General features: G+C 45.0%; 1 protein-coding gene across 3 annotated transcripts in view; it reads right to left on the bottom strand.

Moving 5' to 3' along the window:
* Positions 1-13,835, bottom strand: part of BTAF1 (B-TFIID TATA-box binding protein associated factor 1) — a 47,934-nt gene extending 34,099 nt beyond the window's left edge. For all 3 annotated transcript variants that reach the window (XM_075258746.1, XM_075258748.1, XM_075258747.1), the window contains exons 1-4: positions 13,486-13,835; positions 2,784-2,907; positions 2,597-2,711; positions 764-910 (exon numbers count right to left, since the gene is read on the bottom strand). In XM_075258746.1, coding sequence (XP_075114847.1) covers positions 764-910; positions 2,597-2,711; positions 2,784-2,907; positions 13,486-13,499 — 400 coding nt within the window. In that variant the 5' untranslated portion in view covers positions 13,500-13,835. The remainder of the gene's footprint in view (positions 1-763; positions 911-2,596; positions 2,712-2,783; positions 2,908-13,485) is intronic.
* Between the last annotated feature and the right edge of the window lie 9,947 nt (positions 13,836-23,782).

The following is a 23,782-nucleotide window of genomic DNA, read 5'->3' as shown; positions in this document are numbered from 1 at the left end:
TCCCAGAGGAGCGGGGTATTACCTGTTTGTCTGACATGATGAAATTCATGTAAACACCTCAATTGTCATCTTACTACATGAAGTCTGCCCATCAGGGAAATTTTAGACATTCATTCCTGTTACACATGCTTAATATAGTGTTTGAGAGTTATATTTCGTGGGACACACTGTTACAGTTTACCAGCCCATGTAAAAAAAAGTTGGTGGATTTTCGGCATGTCCAAACATGGCACCAATCAGCTGAAGAGAAAGCCAAAGCTTGATCGCCACATACATGATGCATGTTGTATGGCAGCACATCCCTGTGCAAATAGGGGTTGTGTAGCTGACGTAACGTACACTGGATAGGAGATGGTCATATTAATGATCGCATGCCCTATACAGTTCACATTGGGATGTGAGAATTCCCATTAAACGAGTATCATCTGCTCACTATATCATTGACCAGTACTTGTTCTGAGACTCACATGAGTCGCTGTAAATGAACCCAAAGTTTGGCATACTGTTGTCTGAACAAAGCCTGTTAATATCTTATTAGGACTGTCTCAATATTTCTAAGCCAAAAACCAGAGAGGAACCTAGAACTGGTAGAGGTCCGAAAATTTATATTCTAATTATAATTCACTCATTTTGGTTTACAAATACTGAAGCAATATACAGACTAAACACTGCTATCTGAAAAAGGACTTTGCCTACAACAAACATGAGCTGGAACACGCACAACATCATTTTCTAAGATACAGATGTAAGTCAGAAGACTTACCTGATTTGTCTTCTTGCACTTCAAACTCAACACCAGCAGAGCCGAGCAGTGAAGCCCCGTGCCGCAGTAACTTGGATATATCAAACCTTCCAAAGTTCAGCCGGTCTGATGCAGAAGACTCATCATTCGAACACTCTGACCCTGCCTCTGAAAGTGAACATAAGAGTATATGAAGACATTTTACCCTTTGGATTATATAAAAGCACTTGCACAGTTAGTTTTACAGGCCAGACCTTTCACAAAGAAAAACCAGGAGGAGGATTGACTTAAGGAAAGTTCTTTCTCCCCACCCCCCTTCATCCAAAAAAAAGTTTTATATAGAGATTAGATAATATGACTTGAGTATTCTCAAAGTGATGTCATATTCCTGGGATCTCCTCTGATCCTGGAAATAAAGAGGTGGCAGAGCTCTGTCCTAGTGACAACTGCACCATAGTCCAATGTATTTTCCCCTTGTAAATCACTGCAAAGATATTGACCATTTGTCAATATGCGAATAAGCTCTTTAGAGTAACGAGGGCATTGCCACTTACCTCTTTGGAGCAATGACAATCCCCCCCCCCTGCAACCCCATTGCTCAGAAGATCTCATATGTACATTGACAAAATCAGCAACGTTCACAATGGAGGCAGCGATTCACAATGGGAAGGGGACCCTAAGGGCTCGTTCACATCTGCGCCTGGGACTTCGTTCTGCAGGTTTCCGTTTCCTGCACAAAACAGGGCAGGAGACTGAAACCTGCAGGCATTTGTCAAACCCAGTCATTTGAATGGGTTTGAAAAGTGTCCGGCCGTGAGCGCCGGTGAGCATTTTATGCCCTCAGTGGCAAAACAGGTTTTTTTTTTGTTTTTTTTCAACCGGACTGAGTTGGACAGGCAGTACTTCGTGTCCGGTTTAAAAAAAAAAAACCGGTTTCGCTGCAGAGAGCTCAAAATGCTCACAGCCGGACTCTGCATGACAGGTTTCCATCTTCTGCTGGCAGAAGACGGAAACCTAATACGGAGTGCCAAACGCTGGTGTGAACCCAGCGTAAGATGTGGGGTTGTCCCCGCTATCACTTTGGGAATCGAAGGTACAGGAACTTGCAGGCGTCGAAGACTTGGTTGCCTGGTCAGACAGGCGAATTGAGAAATATAATGAAATCTGGGCGCCATGGCTGAAAACATGATTTGCTCTTCCTCCTGACCTGTGCAACCTTACCTCGCTTAGGATTACCAGGGTGACACCACACCCACTGTCTATACCGCTTAAGCCTTACTGATCTATTGGAGGATAGCTACACCCTTCCTCTCTACCGACCCCCTCTTTCCTTTCCCCCCCCCCCCCAATCTCTCACATACCTTAACCGCCCTAACATCACATATTTGCCCGACCAAGTGAACACTATATTGCCATGGAAGCTGCAGACTCAGAACCTGCTCACATATTACACATTAGTCTGTTTGGATGTGTTGTTGTTATGTTATAATGTTGTTATCTTTATAGCTATCTCTAGCCCACATTGTTTATCAACCTGATGTACCCCTACCCTTTTCTTTTTTCTGTAACCCCATAAACATTTGGAAAATCAATAAAACTTGTTGGATTTAAAAAAAAAAAAAAAAAAAAAAAAAAAAAAGATGTGGGGTTGTATTGATATGCTTGGTTCTGGTGACAGACACCTCTGTCGTGGGTGCTGCTGTACAGGGAAAAACCTGAAGAGGCTCCGTCATGCAGCCCCATTACCCTCAGAGGTCTGGTCCCTATAAGTCCTCACTAGGAGATAAGACTAATGCTCCGACTGTAACAAGGAATAAGACAAAATTTCTGAACACAGCTTTCCAGTTCACTTACCTTTCTTTATTCTAGCTGCTGGGCTCCAGTCTGGAACATTTTTCACAATAGCTTCGACAGCTTGCCCAGCTGCTATACGTGTATCCCAGTTTGGACTGCGCAGGTACATGAGGACCTGAAGCGGAGGAGAGTATGTTAGAAGAGGTGTACCATGCTGGTGGGTAACAGAATGAGGAGAGGGTCCCACCTTATTTAGTAGGTTGTTGAGTTCATGAGGATGCAATTTGACAACTTCTCCCAGCTGCTGCGCCGCCGCTTTCCTGGTTACTGGGGTTGTCCCAGTATCCAGTAATATAAAGAGGCGGTCTAATCTAAAAGGACAGAAGGAAGTAGCAAGGGTTAAAGACAAAAGGTGCAGAAAATTATTGTAATTATGAATTATTACAGGACGCTTCAGCAGAGAGGGCTATTCATATGGCAGGCCATGGCTAGCCACCAGTGACCCTGGCCGAACTGCAGACTAGATCTAAAAGGTCACCTATCAAGAGATGTTTAACCATTGGGACTCCCACAACCACATCAACAGGGGCTCCAAGTACCCTGGTTGGAGTAAACAAGACATTAGAGAAGACATCGGACAAGACATTCCTGTTTCTGCTTTATGGCAATTGATAAAACTTTTGACTTTTGCTGATTTTACACTAACAAATTAAGATTATTTTTTTTTTTTTTTTTTTTCGGGATACAAAAAAAAAAAAAAACCCCATCAAAAAGCGAAAAAGATGAGCGCGAAGCAGAAATGTTTACATACTAAAATGAACAAACAAACTACTGCCTGCTGCCAGGTATCCGGTCATGGATGACGTTGGTGCTCGCCTTCAATGGAAAATGTACCTCACATAATAGGAACTTATCATAATGTGCAGAATGCTTGCGTTATACAACATGGCAAACACTGGCACACGAAAATGCAAGCCATAAAACAAGACAACGCTGGAAAGTTACCAAGCAAAAGCACCCAGTGTTTAGCTTAAAGCGTGCGTGGACTCGGCAGATATTTAGGTCTTATTTCAACAAAGGCGAGGAGGAGAATTCTTCTATGCAAGTGCTGAATCTGCAGACTGGGAAGGGATTTAGTTTTATAGAGTTAAGGTGGAGAATCTAGGTAGGCCATGTGCAGATATCTTAGGGGAAGCCACTGATGTTGCACAGAGCCATGTAGGAGCTGGAGGATAGCAATGCAGTAAGTCCACAAGCAGCAGGAAATTTCTGACTTCAGTTTGAAAATGGCGGACCACGATGGACCCAGCTAGTCGATGGGATCTGCCGGGCTCCGTGTGTAACCGCTATTTTAGCAGTCCGACAAACCCAAATAATGGAGATGCAATGCTAGTGTGAACGTACCTTAGCATTATATTACTAGCAAAAAAACAGATATTGCAACCAAAAGCTACAAGCGAAGTAGTGATTGAGCCACAAGTTAGACCCCCCTTGCCAGCGTGACCACCCAGTGCTGTATATGAGGCCCTACTACCCTGTATAAGGAGTCTACAGTGCACAAAGCCATTACTATAAGGCTGCCCTGCAGAGAACAGAGGAGCGCGCAAAAACCCAACATTGAGAAGAGGCCATCACACGGCTTTACAGCACTAGGGGTCTGGGCTCAAATCTGACCAAGTTCATCAGGTTTCCACCCAAAAAAAGGCTTTTTTTTTTTCTCTCGGGAACAGAAGACCCAAACGGAGTTCAAGTGCTGGTGTGAACCTAGCCTTAGAAACACAGAGCAACTAGTCTGACAAATGACTAAGCATCAGCTAACCACACATACTCTACATTATAAAATACCATCAAGTATACTCGGCAATAAAACCTGTCACAACATCACTCCACCCTCCATCAAAGCTTCCTGCCTTTGTTTTATGCTATGTACATACACAATCTGTAGACCACATCTTTACCAGACAACTTCATGTATAACAAGAGAGTCCGAGGCGAGGCGTGCCCTGACACCAACATCTGCATCCAAGCACAGCAGGGTCCATTATACTCACAGATCACATACTAACAAAATAAAGTGTCAATGTTAAAGAGGTGTTCTCATGAAGAGAACCATATATAAATTTGTAGACTATTAAAGGGATTTGCCAGTTATGGCTGAGCCTTAGGATAGACCATTAATATCAGATCTGCAGGGATCAGACTATATGATCTGTGCCAATCACTTATACAGAAGCACTAATGTTTATGGCTAGTGAGCAGCTCGGCTAGCACAACGTATAGACCAGGGGTCCTCAAACTTTTTAAATAGTGGGCCAGTTCACTGTCCCTCGGACCATTGGAGGGCCGAAATGTAATTTTAATGGTAGAATCCCTTTAAACTATATTTTTTTCCTCGATAACACATGGGAATAGCCTTAAGAAAGTCTATTCTTCTACTTTTAGATGTCTTTCTTAAAGAGGACTTTTCATCAGATTGGGCACAGGCAGTTCTATATACTGCTGGAAAGCCAACAGTGCGCTGAATTCAGCAGTATATAGAACTGCCTGTGCCTAATCTGATGAAAGGTCCTCTTCTTATTCCTATGTGTTATTGAGAATAAAATGGAGATGAATGCAACCGTGGGGTGGAGGGGGACGCTCAATTGTCAATCTCAGGGGGCGTTAACACCTGTGCTCGGTGTCTGGTGTATGCATTCCGTCGGGTTTCCATCTTCAGTCCAAGCGAAACTGGACAGGGACGGAAATCCGGCAGTCACCTTTATAACCCATTCAATTGATTGGGTTTGTAAAGGTGACCCCCCAATGTCCGTCTGTGGCCTGTCTGCGGGGAAACAGATTTTTTTTAGTCGGACTCAAAGTCAGACATGCAGGACTTTGTGTCCGGCTTAAAAAATAAAAAACTGTTTCACCGCAGACAGGCCACAGGCGGACACTGGTTTTCCGTCCCCTGTCCAGTTTCGCTGGAACTGAAGATGGAAACCCGACGGAATGCATACACCAGACACTGAGCACAAGTGTGAACGCCCCCTGAGGTGTTATTTATCCCACAGCAAGATATTATACTGCTTACTTCAGGCGGCACAGGTAGGGTCCGTCCAGGAAGGCAGCAGGCACGAAACCTGACCAGCGAGACCACTGCTGAGCGGCACAGCAAACAGTAGTACGGTAGTGGCATTGCTTACTGTAATTTGGGCTGCGTCAGGTCACGTTACGACCTGACTGATGAAGTGATGGAGGGGCACAGTTGACTATATTGGGCCAGGCCATGGAGACAGCGCGCTTCACTTTACCTATTGGAGGGCACTGCTCCCGAGCTCTGTGCGACCTGCGCTGCCTCCAATGTCCACCTGTCACATTGCATGTATGCCATGTAAGGAAGTAGATCAGGCCACGCAGACATAAGGAGCAGTGCCTCCTGTATCCTCCTTACATCGCATACAAGTGAGGTGACAGGCGGACACTGGAAGCAGCGCAGGTCGCACAGACATCAGGAGCGGTGACGTGCACTCCATGGCCTGGCCCGATCTCCCCAGGAGCTTCATTATAAATGCACGCCTGCCGGCGTTGTCGGCGGGCCGGACAGAGGTGCCGCAGTTTGAGGACCCCTGGTCTAGACTGTAGCGGCGACTGTAGGTACTGCAGCGCTGTGTCAGACATCAGTGGGACAGAACTCTAACACTTCTACCCATCACTACAGATAGCACGCAGAAGGTAATGTTAACATTGTGGGCTCTGATCAGAGAGCCGCGCCATGTCCATACAGGTGATCTGCAGAGATTGTGTTGTCTGCAGATATACTATTGTTGGACTATCCTAAGAACAGGCTATGAAGAGTGGAAACTCTTGTGAATAGACTCCAAAAAAATGAGCCTTGCGCCCTTAGACGAAACTCCCCACAAGTGAGGCAACTCTATGAAAACTGCAGAAAGATACACCTTTAGGATATTTAGTCTGGAAACTCGTCTCATAAAGCAAGTTTTGCCCTGTAGAGATCATGGAGAAAGCTACCATTTACTGTGGCAATACAGACGAATGGGAGGCCTTCTGGATATATTAAGTTTCATGTGCAATAGACCGGCACATACTGGCACTGCCAACAATCATGTTTGCTGTACGGAGTGGGAATAGACATTGCAAACATACCCTCCAGCTCTATGCCAGACAGCGTAGAGACTGTTCTCAGAACTTGCTGTACACGGATGGCTTCCTTATACAAGTAGTTTTCATCTTATGCTTAGTAGTACATTGCGCCAATTGCTGCAAAGTTACTTTACATTCACATGTACTATTCAGTATGTTACATAGATCGGATACGTTCTGACCCAAAAGACCCGATCACTGACCAAAATTGTGTCCGGACATTTAAGTAGCGAATAAAACTCAATATTGTGTAGTTTCCCACAGCTTGGTACATCTATAGCTCCATGACAATGCTATATGTAGCCCCTTCCTCAATACATAACCCAAGGCAGATGTCATATAGGGATCTGGCCAGTTTAGCATTATCAGGTTCAACATTTAAACAGATTTAAAGGACCCCAAGAGATGCCTCACAAACCAATAATTCTGCTATGCAGGGGCCTTTAAAGGGATTATCTGATTTCTAGTATTGATGATCTATCCATATGACAATCCATCAATATTCAATCAGCAGGGTCTGACATCCGGGACCCCAGGAGATCACCTAAACCGAGAGGGTCTCTCTAATGTTTATATATTGGTGTTACGACGCTCACATCATATGACCCAACATGATGTCGTCATCAGCCTCAGCCATCTGAAGACAAAGCAGACCCCCTAACACAGTGCACTTGCAGGTTCACTTACCCATCCATATAAAGAGGATTCTCTCTGGAATGGTTTAGGTTACAAAGAAAAGTTTCTGCCTAAATGGATTAAGGACTTCATTCAAAACATATCCTTAAGATCGGTCACAATTGTGTGAAGGGTGGGGGTCTGACACCCAGAAACCCCTTTGCTCAGCTGTTTCGAGAAGCCATAGAACTCATAAGCGCTGCAGCCTCTTCCTGCGCCCAATAAGTAATGGATATCGGTCACTGCACGACAGCAGCTCAGTCCTACACAAGCAAAAAGGGGCTTAGCTGCAATACACAAGGCCCCTACAATATGTAAAATGGGCTTGGTGCTCAACCAGACACTGACCACTTCAACCAGAGGACCTATGTTGGGCCCGGGTGCCCACACCATGCCTGTAACCTCTATTAGGATAAGTCCAAGAACTGCTGGCTGCTAACCCAATACAATATACCAGAAATAGGAAAGGAATAAAATAATGCTGAAATACACAGTGCAAAAAAAAAAAAAAAAAAATGATGCAGGGTCAGAAAGTTGTTTTCTTTTTAATGTAGATTGTGAGCCTCATATAGGGATCACAATGTATTTTTTTTCCCTTGTCAGTAGGTCTTTGTAGAATGGGAGGAAAGACACACAAACACGGGGAGAACATACAAACTCCTTGTAGAGGTTGTTCCTGGGGGGATTCGAACCCAAGACTTCAGTGCTGCAAGGATGCAGTGCTAACCACTGAGCCACCGTGTTGCTCCCAAGTTCAGTAAGTTCTTTGCTGTGATTAATACCCCATCCCTGGCAATAGACCCATCTATGGTGTCCATATGTCCTAAAGGACCCCTGACACTGGAGCCCTAAAATAAAGGGGATAAATAGATGATAGATAGATAGATAGATAGATAGATAGATAGATAGATAGATAGATAGGATGCCCTACTAAACTACATACACAGCTACTTCTACTGGTCTCTTAGTGGGTAAAGTATATTCAGTACTTGCCCTAATTCAGAGGTTTATCACAGCAGTAGACTGCCATAGGATTAGGATCAATGCCGGCATCTGCGGTTGCAAAAATTATCCGATGTGCAAATAAATTATGCATCAAAACCAGCCATAGAGTAATAGAAGTGTCCCACATACAGAGATAGGCAGACTGCAGTAAACCGCCTTGGCAAGGACATCCCCTCGGGTAAGTGATGAGCCCATTAGAATAAGACGCATGGCATTATTGGCATCTCTGGCCAGCTCCACTACAAGACAAGGACTAAGTAGCTGCTGCCTTTCCAGGACCATTCACTCTATGCAACGCTCGGCTTCACGTATCACTTTCTACTATGACTTGCAGATTTCAGTCCCATTAGAAGCTCAATGATCTGTAATACCAAAGTGGGAGATTTCCTTTATAACTTGCCCTCATACAGGCACATATATAAGAGTGTATAAACCCGTGCACCCATTACAAAAAGCATTGTCCTAAATGGATCATTCAAGCATCATGCTAACACCATGCGCGTATAGACAACTGAACACTGGTAGGATATGGGATATAGTCACACTGTTTAATGGGTACCCTGGAGGTATATGGTGACACAAGTAGGCACTGTTCACTCACCATGATCTTAGACAGGCACCGGAAGCTTTCCCAGTGAGTGCCCTGTGGTGTGAACACAACCCTACCCGGCCCATTATATATGAATGAAAGCGGAGTCCCTGCAAAACGATTTGTTCTGAGAACCTTGTTCATGAAAATATGGAGATGGGGGCTTTGCCTGCAGCAGCCAATCACATCCCAGTTTATATTTGTCCATTGCAAGCTGCAATATGAAAGCAATGATCCGGTTGGTTAATTCCTACACTTTGGGCTCCCATGTCTATTTCTGCTGATGTCATCACAGAAACATCAATATGAACAACCAGTCACTGACAGCAGGTTATTGGCTGCTGCAGTTATGGGATGCTGGAGACAGGTGATAACAGCAAAAGGTAGCAGGAAATAAGCCCCGGGGAAACCAACACATTTTGATGGTTTATTTATATAAAATGACAACTTCCCACAAAAACTCGATTTGCACAAAATAATTGTGACCTATGCCAGAAACCTTGTATCTAAACAAGATCTATTAACTCTGCCCCAATGACTCACAGTTCCGGACCTTGCAAAAGCTGCTACTTTGTTATTTGGGCCCCAGGCAAACAAGAATGTGCCACACCGGTGACACTGCATCCCTCACAGATGTGTAAATGAATTGGAGCTGCAGAACTTTTACATATCCTTCAGTTAGTGCATGGATCCATCTATATATGTTATTAAAAAAATAAATAAATGGATGCACCAACATCCATTCGCAGCTAGCCAGATTCTGCATCAAAATCCGACCGACAAAACTGTGTGAACTCAGCATTACACTTCTGGCAAAGCATCATAGACGTGCAGGTGTCTGACACCCGGGAACCGCCTATGAGCCATTTGAAGCCACATCACTTCAGTTGACAGGCCACGTGACATCACATTCATGCGTCACATGACCCGACAGCAGCTCAGTCTCATTTAAGTGAAAGAAGGTGAGCTAGAAAACCAAAAACCACTACACAAGTATACAGCGCTGCGCACTGGTTTTAACGCAGAGACGTCAGTGCTTAGCCGAATGCTTTGGTCACTTCATACAGCAGATCCGTGGTGCGGCCCCCACAGATCTAAGGGCGTATTCACATCAGCATTGTATAATCCCATCATAGAATTAAACTGATGACATCTGATCCGGAGGAACTCCATTGACTATAATGCGGTCCATCTGGTTATTTTTTACCCGATATCACTGGGGTGAATATCAGGTTAAAAAAAAAAAAAAAAAAAAAAAAAAAGTCAGACGAGCAGAACATTTAAATCCGAGATTTCAGACATACTACAACGCAGATTTGAACATAACCTTAAAGGATAGATCATCAATCCTTGAGTCCTGAAAAACCTGTTAAGTTTATTTTTTTCAAGAAAGCTTTTAAAAAGGAAATTGCCAAGTCACCAGAAGAACTGCTTCACATGCCCTTAGCTGGGGAAAGGGAGAGATGTAACAACAGAACACCAATCTCCACTGCTAGGGCTACAGAGGTAGTCACCCAGCTTTCCCAGATTCTTGAAAGTCATACCAGGCAAGTTACAAAATGAAATAATGCATGCCAAGGCCACATGCACTTGACTGAAATTCTCTGTATACGGATTATATACAAACCCATCTGTGGTTTTTACTGATCAGTGTCCAGTCTGTCTAAACTCTGTCCATATTTATGGTATATAATCCCCTATAGAAGAGTATGGGATTATACCAGTCTTTTTACAGATCTGCGAGTACTGATGACATGGCGATGCAATGCAGACACATTTTTTTTGGCAGAATATGGTCATGTGAACGGAGCTCAACACTGTCATATTTGCAGGCAGACAAAACACCGGTTTATTGGCAATAGTATGCAGCTATTGGTTACAGTTTGGGGGGAGTGGTCTCATCTGCAAGCCACATGGCTGACTATGCACAGAACCTATAGCAAAACTCTGAGCCTTGGATATTGTACAGTTTAGCAGCTCAAACAAAAAAAAAACTATGAAAATCCTTGCCAACTGACAGAGATTTTGACCTTCTTTTAAAAGGAGTCTGTCAGCAGGAAAACCATGATCAAACTAATCACCTTGTAGATCAGCTTTATACTTTCCAAAGATGACTGTGTTATTCTGCATTTCAGATCAGTTTTATGAAAATTTGCATTTTATTATTATCTCCTAAAAAAGGGTTTTAGGGGAGTTTTTTCTCTTATCACTTTCTGCTCTAGACTAAACCGAACTGCTGGCCCGCTCCTCGCCCGTTGCCCACATTGTCCGGATCAGCTGCGACAAGTGCGGCATTGACTGTAAGGCCCAAGCCCGTGACGTCATGTTGTACACCCAGAAGAGCAAGACGTCAGTGCAAGCAAAATGGAGGATGTCACTCAAGCAATGAAGAAGGGTGGCAGTAATGTAGACTGGAGAATGAGACCCCAAAAGGAGAAGAAATACGCAAAAACCCCTTTTCAGATAATATGCATAAGCATGAAACGCTGACTTTCACAAAAATGGAGCTGCAATGCAGAATGAGGCTCAGGCACCACATAGCGAGCTGCAACCAAAATCTGCTGTGACCATGGCGGGAACACGTTATTTTTCCTGCATCACATTTCATACAAAGTCTACAGAGTTTTCCTTTGCAGACTTTCTGCCCTATACTAACTATAGGGAAACCGCCAGCATTTCCGTAAGCATAATTGACATGCTGCAATTTTCTAAAGCGCAGGGGATTTGTGATTCTGCTGCAGATTTTGTCTGCAATATGGATGGAGTTGGCTAGAATTCTATCCACTTTGCAAGTAATGAAAAAATGCAGCTTTTTTTTTTTACCACTGCCAAAAAGCTGGACATCTTTGTAAAGTGTAGAAGATGCCCTAAAATATGGGTAGAGAACCTTGGCTCTCCATCTGCTGTGAAACTACAACTCCCAACATGCTCCACGCACTTCCATAGGAGTTCCAAGAACGGCAGAGCAAGTATGCATGCTGGGAGTTGGAGTTTTGTAACAGTTGGAGAGCCAAGGTTCCCTATCCCTGCCCTAAAAGGTACTATTAGTGAAATACCAAGTTTCCTGCTGACAGACTCCCTTTAAGGGGTTACCTGGTTTAGCATACTGATGGCTGATCCTTAGCATACAAACTATAGCAGCAAATGTAGGAACTGCAGCGCTGTCTCAGACTTCCACATGCCAGCACTATAGCACCTACACTCACTGCTACAGTTTGTACATTAAGTGAGCAGCGCGGCCCTACAATATAACAATTACTGACAGCTATGATGTCTTGGTACAGCTGATCTGCAGGGGTCCCTTTTTAATCCATGCAAAAGAAAAAATAAATAAAAGGTGCCTTTCTGCACAGAAAAAGTCTGCATCATGTGCATGAGCGTTTCTCAACACCTTTAGGCTAGATCACTATGGGGTGTAAACGCCATGATTTGCCCACAGTGAAAATGCTGAGGGGAAAACCACAGTGTTTTAAAGTCAGGTCAAAGTGGATGGGATTTTAGCGAATCCCACGCCCACTTTGCGGTAAAAACTGCGCTGCAGACATGCTGCGATTTCCAAAATCAGTGCGGGTTTTGGAAAATCACAGCATATCAATTATACCTATGGAAACACCGGTGCATCCCCCATAGGTATAATTGTAACAAAAAGTCTGCAGAGGAAACCTCAGCAACCCTCCGCCTAAAGTGCTGCAGGAATGAACTGCGATGCGTTACAGCCACGGTTTTTCCCTGCAGCTTTTTTTTTTGCGACGGGACGTCATATGGGGACTTAGCCTTAAAGAGGTTTTACATCCAGAAATGGCATTTTTGTACTGATGACCTCTGGATAGGACATCAGTGTGTGATCTGTGGAGAAGGAGGGGGGTAGGACACCTGGAACCTGCACAGATCATCTGTTTTAGAAACCTCCGGGTACCAGAACCTGTTGCAGTGGGTGAGTAGTGCGTGCAGGATCTCCTATTCGAGTACTGGGGACAGTGGTGCAATTCCCCAGCGCCTCCAGAGTGAACGAGACACTGTGCTGTTCCTATTACTTGCATAGTAGTCCCTGCGCACGCTCCTTGCCCAATGCACTGGCTGCTACACAGCTGATCCGTGCAGGGTCCAGGTGTCAGACCCCCCACAGATCAGATACTGGTGTCCTATCGCATGCACTGATCAGCTGGGTAAAACCCACATTTAAGGCCCCCAAACTCCTTCAATACTAATGGATTATGATGTGAACTTTCTGCATTGAAATCCATGAGGAAAATCCTCATGGTGTGCATGGATCCTTAGTCACCTACTGTGCAGATCTACGGGAAAGCTGAGTGACTCTGTGCAGGGAGCTACAAGAGTGATCACCCAGCTTTCCCTGGAAGAGAAACTAAATCTTATTATTAAAGAATGATCCTTGCTGTGACTAATGTAATAACCTGGCGCCCCCTAGTGTGGGGGGTAATAAGGGGGTCAGGAGACCACCACAAGAGAGGTCATGGGTGCAGGCATTGTGTGCTTACCAGCGTGGCCTGCCTCTCTGCCGAGCCGGGCTCATACGTACCTGGACACGGCCATGACGACCTGGAGAGCCGCTTTATCTCACACACACTCCCGCTCCACAGCGCTGCCAGACGAGCGAGGCCGTCCCGGGAAAGGAGCACAGGGCCGGGACACAGCCGGGGCCTAAAGTCTGGGCTTAGCCTCGCCTCAGCCTCCGGGACAGCGGATGCGTCTAGTGCATGGCCGCCCACCTCTTCCACGGCCACACCCAGGCGGCTTTAATGTTGCTAGCCCTCGTCACTAGGGAGCTGTTCACTCCTCGGGGCCACAGCGGAAGCGGCTTTGCCGGTTAAACCGATTTAAAGACGTTATTTTATCGTGGCGGCAGAGGAGCCAGATGCCTGGCTTTATATGAGGAGCCATCTTGTATTTATTCCTTCCACCATGGTAGCCGCGGTCTGATTGGTTACATGGCCAGCGGGCGACCAATAGGAGATAGCGTTACATGGAGCTCCTTGGTGCGGATTGACAGGGATTCCACGATTAGGCTGGCGGCGTGCGAGGGGCGGGGCCTGCGGGGGTGTGGCCTGTGAGGGTGGGGGGGGGGGAGGAGGGATGACATGCAGCCCGGCACGAGGGGAAATGACACGATGAAAGGATGAAAAGAACAATGTGGAAAGAATCCCGAGCTGGGAAATAGCCATTATTACTGTGCGCCCTGTTATCAGCACACCCCGCCAGAACAGAGAAGGCTCCCTGCACATCTCCATAAGATATATACAGAACAATCCCTAATATGATATTGCAGTTACATCCTGTAGCCCCTGGAGGCGCCACTGATACACAGTGATATACGTAAAGCCTTAACAACAGCGCCACACCTGTCTATTGGTGGTGTCTGGTACTGCAGCTAAGCTCCATTGAACTTAATGGGGCTTGAGCACAACCTGTGACCCTATTTGTGGAAAGAAGTTGACCATGTTTTTTCTAAACTTGAACAACTCCTTTAGGCTGAGGCCCCACATTGCGGAAACACAGCTTATTCTGTTGCGTTTTTTTGAGCCAAAGCCAGAAGTGGACTGAGCAGAAGGGAGAAGTATAAGAACTTCCTATATCTCTCCCATTCCTTATGTAGCCATTCTTGGCCTTGTCTCCAAAAAACGCAACAAAATCTGCAACAAAAAAAGCTGCAATGTGGGGCCTCAGCCTTAGGCTGAGACTCCACGTTGCGGAAATGCAGCTTTTTTCGTTTCAGATTTTGCTGCGGTTTTTTTGAGCCAAGAATGGCTACCAAAGGAATGGGAAATATATAGGACGTTCTTATACATCTCCCTTCATCTTCTTAATCCCCAGCAACAAAATCTGCAACAATTAAAACACAAAGTGGGGCCCGGCCTAAAGGGATTTTCTGTGAGTTTTAAATTGTATATTCTGGGGAAGAAAACCCCTGGAAGCCCCGGGGATCAACTGTTAAAAGCCACAGTGGTGCTCAATGAGAGTCGCTTCCGTCTCACAGGCCATGTGACGTCACGTTCATCGGTTACATGGCCTGATGGCAGCTTGTGTAACCTCCATTTTGGATTCCAGGGCCATGTGGTGCCAGGCCTGCTGCCGTTTTACACTCCTGTATAGAGAACTCACATCCCCTACTAAGCCTTCATGGGATACAACTTCTCTCCAGAACTATTTTACAAGTTTGCCACCAATCATGTTATACTAATTATACTAGTCCAGTCCTAGACAGTGAGCTGTCTCAAGATCTTCACAACCTGAATCTGATGTACTTTACATTAGAAGAGTTGTCCAAGAGTCAAGGACCACCAGAAAAAACTGGAGTCAACAGGTCCAATGGTTTCATGAGTAATGCCCCCACCTTCCATGGCTCACCGCACAAGACTCCATTGCTGGCCAACATGAATATTCAAGACAAGCTTGTGAAATCCTGGGAGAAGGGAATCTGGTCAGATGAGACCAAAAGTGAGCTTTGGATGCCATGACACACACCATGTTTGGAGGCCACAAGGCACAGTATGGAGGTGGGAACATCATGGTGTGGGGCTTTTTCTCCCCACCTGGTATTGGCAAACTTCATAGAATTGAGGGAAGGAAGGATGAACGGACAAATGTACCGAGAGAGTCTTGATAAAAATCTGCTGCCAACGACCAGGATCACGAAGATGAAACAAAGGTGGACATTTCAACAAGACAATGATCCCAAACATAGGAAACGCTCAATTGACGTCAGAGAAAGAAAATAAAGCTGCTAGAATGGCCAAGCGATCACCTGAGCTGAATCCAACAGAAAATCTACAGAAGGAAGTAAAGCTCAGAGTCCACAGAGGAACCTTCAGGGTGTGAAGAGTGAATGGGCCAAAATCACACCAGAGCAATGCAGGACACTGATGTCTCCAAACAGGAGGCGCCCTGAAACTTCATCACCAACAAGGGCTTTTGCACCAAGCAGTGACGTAACTAAAGTCTTGTGGCCCCGCTGCAATCTTTTGTTCGTGGCCCTCTACCTATTCTTGATAGTGATCGTTACAGGTGTTAAGGAGTTTAATCCACTTTAGGGTGCATTCACACTAAGTATACGCTGAGCTGATTCTGAACGTAAAACACATTCATAATCAGCGTGTACAAAGCAGATCCCATTCATTTCAATGGGAGTGTGCGCTCCCCATATAAATGAATGAGCTGCTTTTTTCCCTATTGGTTTCAATGTGATACGCGCATATTTACGTTCAGAATCAGCTCAGCGTATACTTAGTGTGAATGCACCCTTAGTGTGGTTAGGGTAATCTGAGGGTCTCCTTGCTTTATGTGCCAGATGGAAGCTGCAAACTCAATACAGATGCCAGTGCTTATGGGTCCCCTAAGGCTCCTGGGCCTCGATGCAACTGCACCCCCTCAAGTTACACCCCTGGCACCAAGTACTAAATACATTTCAGTACTTTGAAAGACGGTGACATGTTCAATACTTATTTCACCCTCTATAAGTGCCTGTACAGAGATAATGCCCGCTGCACCCACCTATGTCTCACAATCCCGCCTCTGCACCAAGGACGTATTTTATTTGACCACAGCTCCTGGACAGCAGATTTAAAAGATAGGGGCCCCCTAGTGGCAGGGCTTTGTAAGGTGGAAAACATCAGATTTTAATTTTTATTTTTTTTAACAACCCCTTAAACAGTTCACCAGTTTCTCATGGTAAGACTGGCAGTTTCTGGAAGTGAAGCAGCCCCTGTTATTGTTCCCTTTCTTTCTGCATCAGTACACTTCAGCAGGTTCTTTCATGACCATGGAGGAAGTAGGCCAAACATTTCCTTTAAATAGCTCCTGGACCTTACTTTCATTTCCCACTTTTTGTATTGTATTCCATAATTTTACAGATTATAAATGGCAACTAATGAACATAGATGTGTCAAGTAAAGGTTTTCCAGGGGTATAATGTGTATTTCTTGTGCTTAGGATAGGTCATCAATATCAGGATGGTGGGGGTCTAATACCTGGGACTCCGTGAATCAGTATATTAAAGAGACCAAAGAATTTAGATGAGCTTGTTGGCCTCTTTACTGCCTACTAAGCACAGTACAATGTATAGTGGCTGCTCTCAGTATTGCTTCTCACTTGAATGAGACTGAACTGCATTCAGGCCTTGTAACCGATGAATGTGACGGCACGTGGACTCTGAAGTGGCACTAATTCACGTGTGGCTATATCTTTTTTTTTTCTATGTTGCACCTGCCTAGTGCTCCTTTGAAGTTTATTCAATTCCTGGACAACCCCCCAACAACAATGATGTATTCAGAGCTGAGGACTCAGACAGGGGATATGTCCCTGCGCATGCGTTGGCGGCTCTGTGCCTCAGTGGCAGTCAAGGCTAATTTTCTAAGTTTGGGGGGATGCGCATGCGCATCAATATCATGAGTTTTGGAACATTCACTTTAAACTATTACGCTTTGTTCACACTTGTGCCCCGTGTTTGCCATTCCACCGGGTTTCCATCCTCAGCCCCGGCGAAACTGGACAGGGGACGGAACCCTGGCGGTCAGCTTTAAAACCCACTCACATGAATGGGTTTGTAAAGGTGGCCGCCGGTATCCGCCTGAGGCCTCTCTGCAGGGAAACAATTTATTTTATTTTTTTTAGCCAGACACAAAGTCCTGCATGTCCGAATTTTTTGTTCTTTTTGCTTCACATAAAAGAGCTGCAATGGCGTCCAGTGATAAACAAGTATGCTGTACGCCCGTGGGGGATGGATGGCGGTCATTGTCTTCCCGGGTCGTACATTTAATAGACACATTAAACACAATGTGAAAGAAGCCAAATGTGATATAAGATGTGGGTTGCAGGAGGGGGCTTACATGCTGGTTTTGCACAACGGTCTCTCAGTTGTCTTTGTCCTAGCACTATACATAGCTGTGCTGCCGCCACATGTAACACACATCTTTTTTGTAGTTCTGATAAACTCTTGAACTCTTACGGCATTCTCAAGGAATTCTCTTCAAGGCAATTTTTTTTTTTTTTTGCTTCTTTGATGTTCAAAGCATTTCCTTAGATGGAGTTCCTTAAAGGTCCATTCTGAATATGTCTATTGAGGTGAGGTCCTTAACAGTACATCTCCTGGTAGGTATTTGGGGTTCCTGTTGTGATGCACCAATCAGGGTCACCCAAGTTTAGGGCGTCTTTACATTTTCTTCTATTGTCCCTTAGTATGCAGAATAGATCTTCGCTGACGTTCTAGTCCTGGAGAAAACATCTCTTCATCCTTTGTTCTTGTGAAGATCTAAGTTGCTCTCATAGAAATTGAATTGGGTATTATAACAAAGACGCTCTTCTAAAGTGCCGTCTGTCTAAGGCATTGCTATAGAAGTCTCGAGTCCCTGAGACCTAGAAGCCAAGGATTATTATTTATACACTATCACATGTATTATAGACACCTGCTGTCTCACGAATAGAATAGGGGCTTTGAAGCTTCTGACTTGCTATTCCACTATAGTATTATGACCATTGCAACTCTGTTTCATAGATATGATAGATAGATAGATAGATAGATAGATAGATAGATAGATAGATGCTCATGCTATGAGCTCACGTTAAAGAGCCTTAAAGGGGTGGTGAAGTATTAGAAAACATAGCTGCTTTCTCCGCAGGAAGAGACATCCATTGGTCTCATGGCAATACTATGAGTCCATCCCATTCAAATGACTCAATGGTCCAGGTAGCCATGGCCGTCCTCTTACTGCAGATGCAATGGGGCCTGCCTATAGGACGGGTACATCCTCCATCCCGGAAACTTAAATGTGTAACATGCACACCTCTGGGCCTTTCCAACCAATGCCTGGAAGCCCTGGCCTATTTAAAACCGATACAGCGCCTGAGCAATATAGGATCTCAGCCTGTTCTTTCCTGTGAGGGTTTTTATATTTTGGCTATTTGTGGATGACCTCAAACAGGTTACGTGTTGCTCTGCTCCTACTTGTACTGATCTATTTGATTTCTGTGTATGACCTCTCCCTGTCCTCGACCTGTTCACAATTTTGCTGGACTGCTGCAGACCTTCAGCCCATATTTTACCACTCTAAAGCAAAGACTAGATCCCCATATGGGGGTCATAGGGTGAAAAATTGGGGGAGGTTACTTAGATAACGCCGTTGGGAGTGGCCCAAAACCAAAACTGTTTGGTGACACAGTAGATCCTGCTGCCCAATATACACTTCCTGAGAAGAACAAATCAGCCATGTTTGCTGGCACAACCCCTTTAAAAGGATTCAACCACTAAAGCAACATTTTTTCTAATTACCACGTTGGAATAGCCTTAAGAAAGACTATTCGTCTCTTACCTTTAGACGTGGTCTCCGCGGTGCCGTTCCTTAGATATACCGGTTTTAACGGGTATGCAAATCAGTTTTCTACAGCAATGAGGGCGGACCACAGCGCTCAAACGTCCCCACTGCTGCCCGAGAGCTCACTCCAGCGACGCCTCCATTTTCAGCTGCAAACCCGCCTCTTCTGTCGGTCCAACTTCCGAGCTCTTGTAGTTCAATACAGGAGCGTACTGCGCAGGCATTGGAAGATGGACCGACAGAAGAAGACAGAAGAGGCGGGGTTGCAGCTGAAGATGTAGGCGTCGCTGGAGTGAGCTCTCGGGCAGCAGTGGGGACGCCCCCATTGCTGTTTGAGCACTAGGGCCTGCCCTCATTGCTGCGGAGAACTCATTTGCATACCAGTTAAAACTGGTATTTCTAAGGAACGGCACCACGGAGACCACGTCTAAAGGTAAGAGACGAATAGCCTAGGCTATTCCGACGTGGTAAACAGAAAAAATGTTGCTTTAGTGGTAGAATCCCTTTAAGTGGTTTCTATCTTCAGAGAACTCTGCATACAGATCAATAGTACTAAACATTGCCATAGAAACATTGCCGTATACCTCATCAAAGCAAAATGCTTATTTCTCCACTTCCCTAGCCCTTTTGTTCCTCCTCACCTCCCTCCTAAATGGATAGTTATTCTGAATTTGCTTTTTGGAAGAATAAGTTGACCGGAAAAAAAAGCAATTTGTACACAGCAATTTTTTTTTTTTTTTGGTATTTACCTTTTCCATTTTAAGTTTCAGGTGCAGCAATACCAATCCATATTTCTTATATTGTTTTAATTTTTATATTTTTGAATTATTTATATTTTTGGACTTTCTTTTCACATTTTAAAAATGCACAAGAACCACCAGGATGGCACTTCTGGGACCCTATAATAGGCTCCCAGCTGCTGTATTATAATGTTGCAGGGGTGACAATTGGTTCAAAGATTGTGACCCCTATACAATAAAGTGTTCCCAGATGCTGCGATCAGTAGTTTCTTCATCGAAGGGACTAAACAGCATCATCAATACCATAGGTGAGTGTGGCTGTTAGTGGCGAGTGACATCTGTACAATACTGGTGGCATTTGCCGCACACACCTGTACTGCCCTAAACCAAATCTGTCGTACACTGCCATATTGCTCCAAGCCACATCTGCCGCAAGCAGCCATACTACCCCCAACCACATCTGCCGCAAGCAGCCATACTACCCCCAACCACATCTGCCGCAAGCAGCCATACTACCCCCAACCACATCTGCCGCAAGCAGCCATACTACCCCCAACCACATCTGCCGCAAGCAGCCATACTACCCCAAACAGCCATGTAAACCACATCCACGCACAGCCTATAGTTTACTACCTGGTTCTCAAAGAAGCTTAAGGAAATAACCTGTAACCAGTACAACTCCTCCAGATGGAAGACGTTCCCGTCCACAGATAGCTGTTTCGAGGTTTTTGCCCTTCATCAGTGCAGAGTAAGATAGTGACTGGCTAGGTGAGAGGTCTCGATGTGGGTCAGAAGGGGTAATGGCTCTCATTAGGGAGAGACTGGTGCAGGGACTTATTAGACCATGCATGCCCTGCTAAGAACTCTGGGTAAGGAATACAAATAAGACCTCATTGATGAAAATTTGCTAAAAGGTGGAATTAGATTGGTTGCAAAGGGCCATGGAGAGAGGGTAAAAAAAAAAGTCATGCCAATCTTGGTAGAACCGACAATGTCACGGAAACAGCAGTCAGAGGAATTGATTATGTATCACACTGAGAATCATTAGGCAAATGCAAACAAGGCTGGAGGTGACCGGAGCCCTGCTTACAAAACGTGACTGACTGTGCAGAATAAATCACTCTCTGCTGATTGTAGGATCTGACCTCTTATGTTTCTGCCCATTTTCTATTCTTACCACCAGACTTGTAAATATGCAGCTGTATCAACTAGAGAATAGGTCACCAATGGCATAAATCAAACCGTCGGGTATTGGATTAACCAATATCCTGGATTATTGGACAGTCATACCAAAATAGTTAAATTTTTACTTATTAGGCTATGTTCACACGTTGCAAAATCGAGCCAGATCTCTGCTAACGTCTGTTCCCAGCACAGAATTGCATGACAACAGTGCCAGGTTAAGCCTAAGGCACCATGGCTGGCAAAAAAAAGCCTAGCAGTATTCCCGGAAGAGTTTTCTTCTTCCATTATCCTTACTTGTGTGTTTGGATGTTTGTTCCGTTCTCACACCGCAATGGCCAAATGGATTTCAATGAAATTTCGCACATACCTAGAATGGCACCCGGAAAAGAACATAGGCACCTCACAATCCCCGTATATTGCCGATTTGGCTGTCTGCGAGCACCGAATTAACGGTCCGTGTAGGCTGAAGGACCTGAGATGATGTCACCACATCAGCCGCGGGGCTCCGATTGGAGCAGGCCACTGCGGGGCCGGAGCTATAGAGCCACAATCCGGCCGCAGACTGACATGAAGAAAATGGCGTCATGCATGCCGGCATCGCTGGAGCCCGGCACGCGGCGTGGACTGGTGTGTCTGCAGGGACCCCAGGGGTCGCAAGAGGTGGACGGAACTCTGCAGAGTTCCTGCAAACCGCCGTCTACCTCTGCCGCACGCTGTGCATGGCCGCAGCAGCTGCGCGGTCTCCCAACCCTATGCGCCCCTATAACCTTGGCACACGAGGTGCGGGGGCCCAAGGTCACAGGTTAAAGAGGGAGGTGGAAGTGAGGGAATGGGGGAGCGGGTAGGGAAAAAAGTGGGGGCTCAGGGGCAAGAGGAGAGGAAGTGGGCCGGTGGGGTACAAGGTGGGGGGCCATGGGCGCACTGGTGTTGGATGCGCCCACAAGGTAGAGGCAGGGGAGCCGGTGCAGCACTGCAGGTGGGGGTACACAAGGTGTGAGGGGGCCGAGGACGAAGTCATGGGTATAGCTAGTACCTATATACTTGTATAATTGACAGGGTGCATTTTCCAAAACCACAACCGTTTTTGGAAATCAAAGCATTTCTGCTGCACGTATTTTTGTGCAATGTGTGGATGGGATTCGCTAGAATCCCATTCACCTTGCAGGGACTTAAACTGTTGTGGTGTTTACGCCACGTGGAGCCCCTGCCTAAAGTGGTTTGCAGGATTTGCAATAAACTGTATATTAAGCAACCGCAGCTTTACAGGGCTGCTACTAACACTTGTACTATACACGACAGGAGGCTGGAAGCAGTTGACTCCGGACCCCCATATAGTATCCAGGCACCAATACTGCAACTCTGCACTCATTGAAGTCATTGGGAGCTGAACTGCAGTACCTGCACCTAGCCACTATACAAGGACTGGAGCTACAGCTTTTGGCCCAGTGCTGTGTATACTATGGGTGTTGGGTGCAGCCCAGTACAGCTGAGGGGACCTGGAACAGACTGTCAGACCCCCCCCCTCCCCTAGGCCTACCCTAAGGACGTTTAAACAAAAAAAAAATCCTAAATCTGACATCCTAGACAAACTCTTTAATTATCAAGTATTAAATCAAAGGAATTTTATGGAACTGAAATGACTATAAATCCTCCTTTGCATACAGTGAGAGTTAAGAGCCATCTTAAGGCTAGGTTCACAAGGTACAATTTTTGCAGCATTCGTTTCAGAGAGGGAAAGAGAAATGTCCTGCACAATCTTTTGGGCAGATTTCCCCCCCCCCCCCCCAAAACTCCCCTTGAAATGAATGGGAACAGGAAATGCTTTTGCAGTTGGGTGAACCACGTTGCGAGTTTTTTTTTCTTCATTTTTTTAGGCCAAAGTCAGGAATGGATGGAACAGAAGGGAGATGTAGAAGAGTTTCCTATATTTTTTACATAGTCACTCCTGGGTTTGACTCAAAAAACGCATCAGCATCTGCAACAAAAAACATGGGCTAACACTGAAGTAAAATTGCACAAAAGGTAAAATACAAAACAATATATAAGGGGTATACATAAAAAGAAACCTGCTTGTACTGGTATTTTTATAGGCCATCACCCTTTTTTGTGCAGATCACGTCGCTTTTCCAGATAAACAGGAAGTAGGAACGTTTCTTAGAATTTTTAAAAGATAAATTTTATATATATATATATATATATATATATATATATATATATATATATATATATATAAGAAAAATCTCAAATTTCAATTTGAGTGTATTAGTGCTATGGGGCCTGGTGCCAATCTTTCCTTATGTGCCGAGGGGTGAGGTTGAATGTGTGCTTTTTTATGTGTCACTGTCCCTCCTATGCCACAGCAAATGCCCGCAAGGCTTTCACTCTAATATTAGCAAAAATAAATAAAATACCCTTTTAAAATGTTTTTTAATTTTTACATATCAATAATGCAGGCTTATAAAAATGATACAATATGTGATAAAGTTTACCTTTCTCAAAGAAAAATGCTCCTTTCTCTTGTCTTATACCTCCCCCTGCACTGATCACTGTTTCTGAATGCAGCCATGATACCTGTACACCAATGTCC

This window comes from Leptodactylus fuscus, chromosome 10, assembly GCF_031893055.1.
Source record: "Leptodactylus fuscus isolate aLepFus1 chromosome 10, aLepFus1.hap2, whole genome shotgun sequence".
Classification (NCBI taxonomy): domain Eukaryota; kingdom Metazoa; phylum Chordata; class Amphibia; order Anura; family Leptodactylidae; genus Leptodactylus; species Leptodactylus fuscus.
The sequence above is the reverse complement of the archived record's forward strand: the minus strand, read 5'-3'. Positions and strand labels throughout refer to the sequence as shown.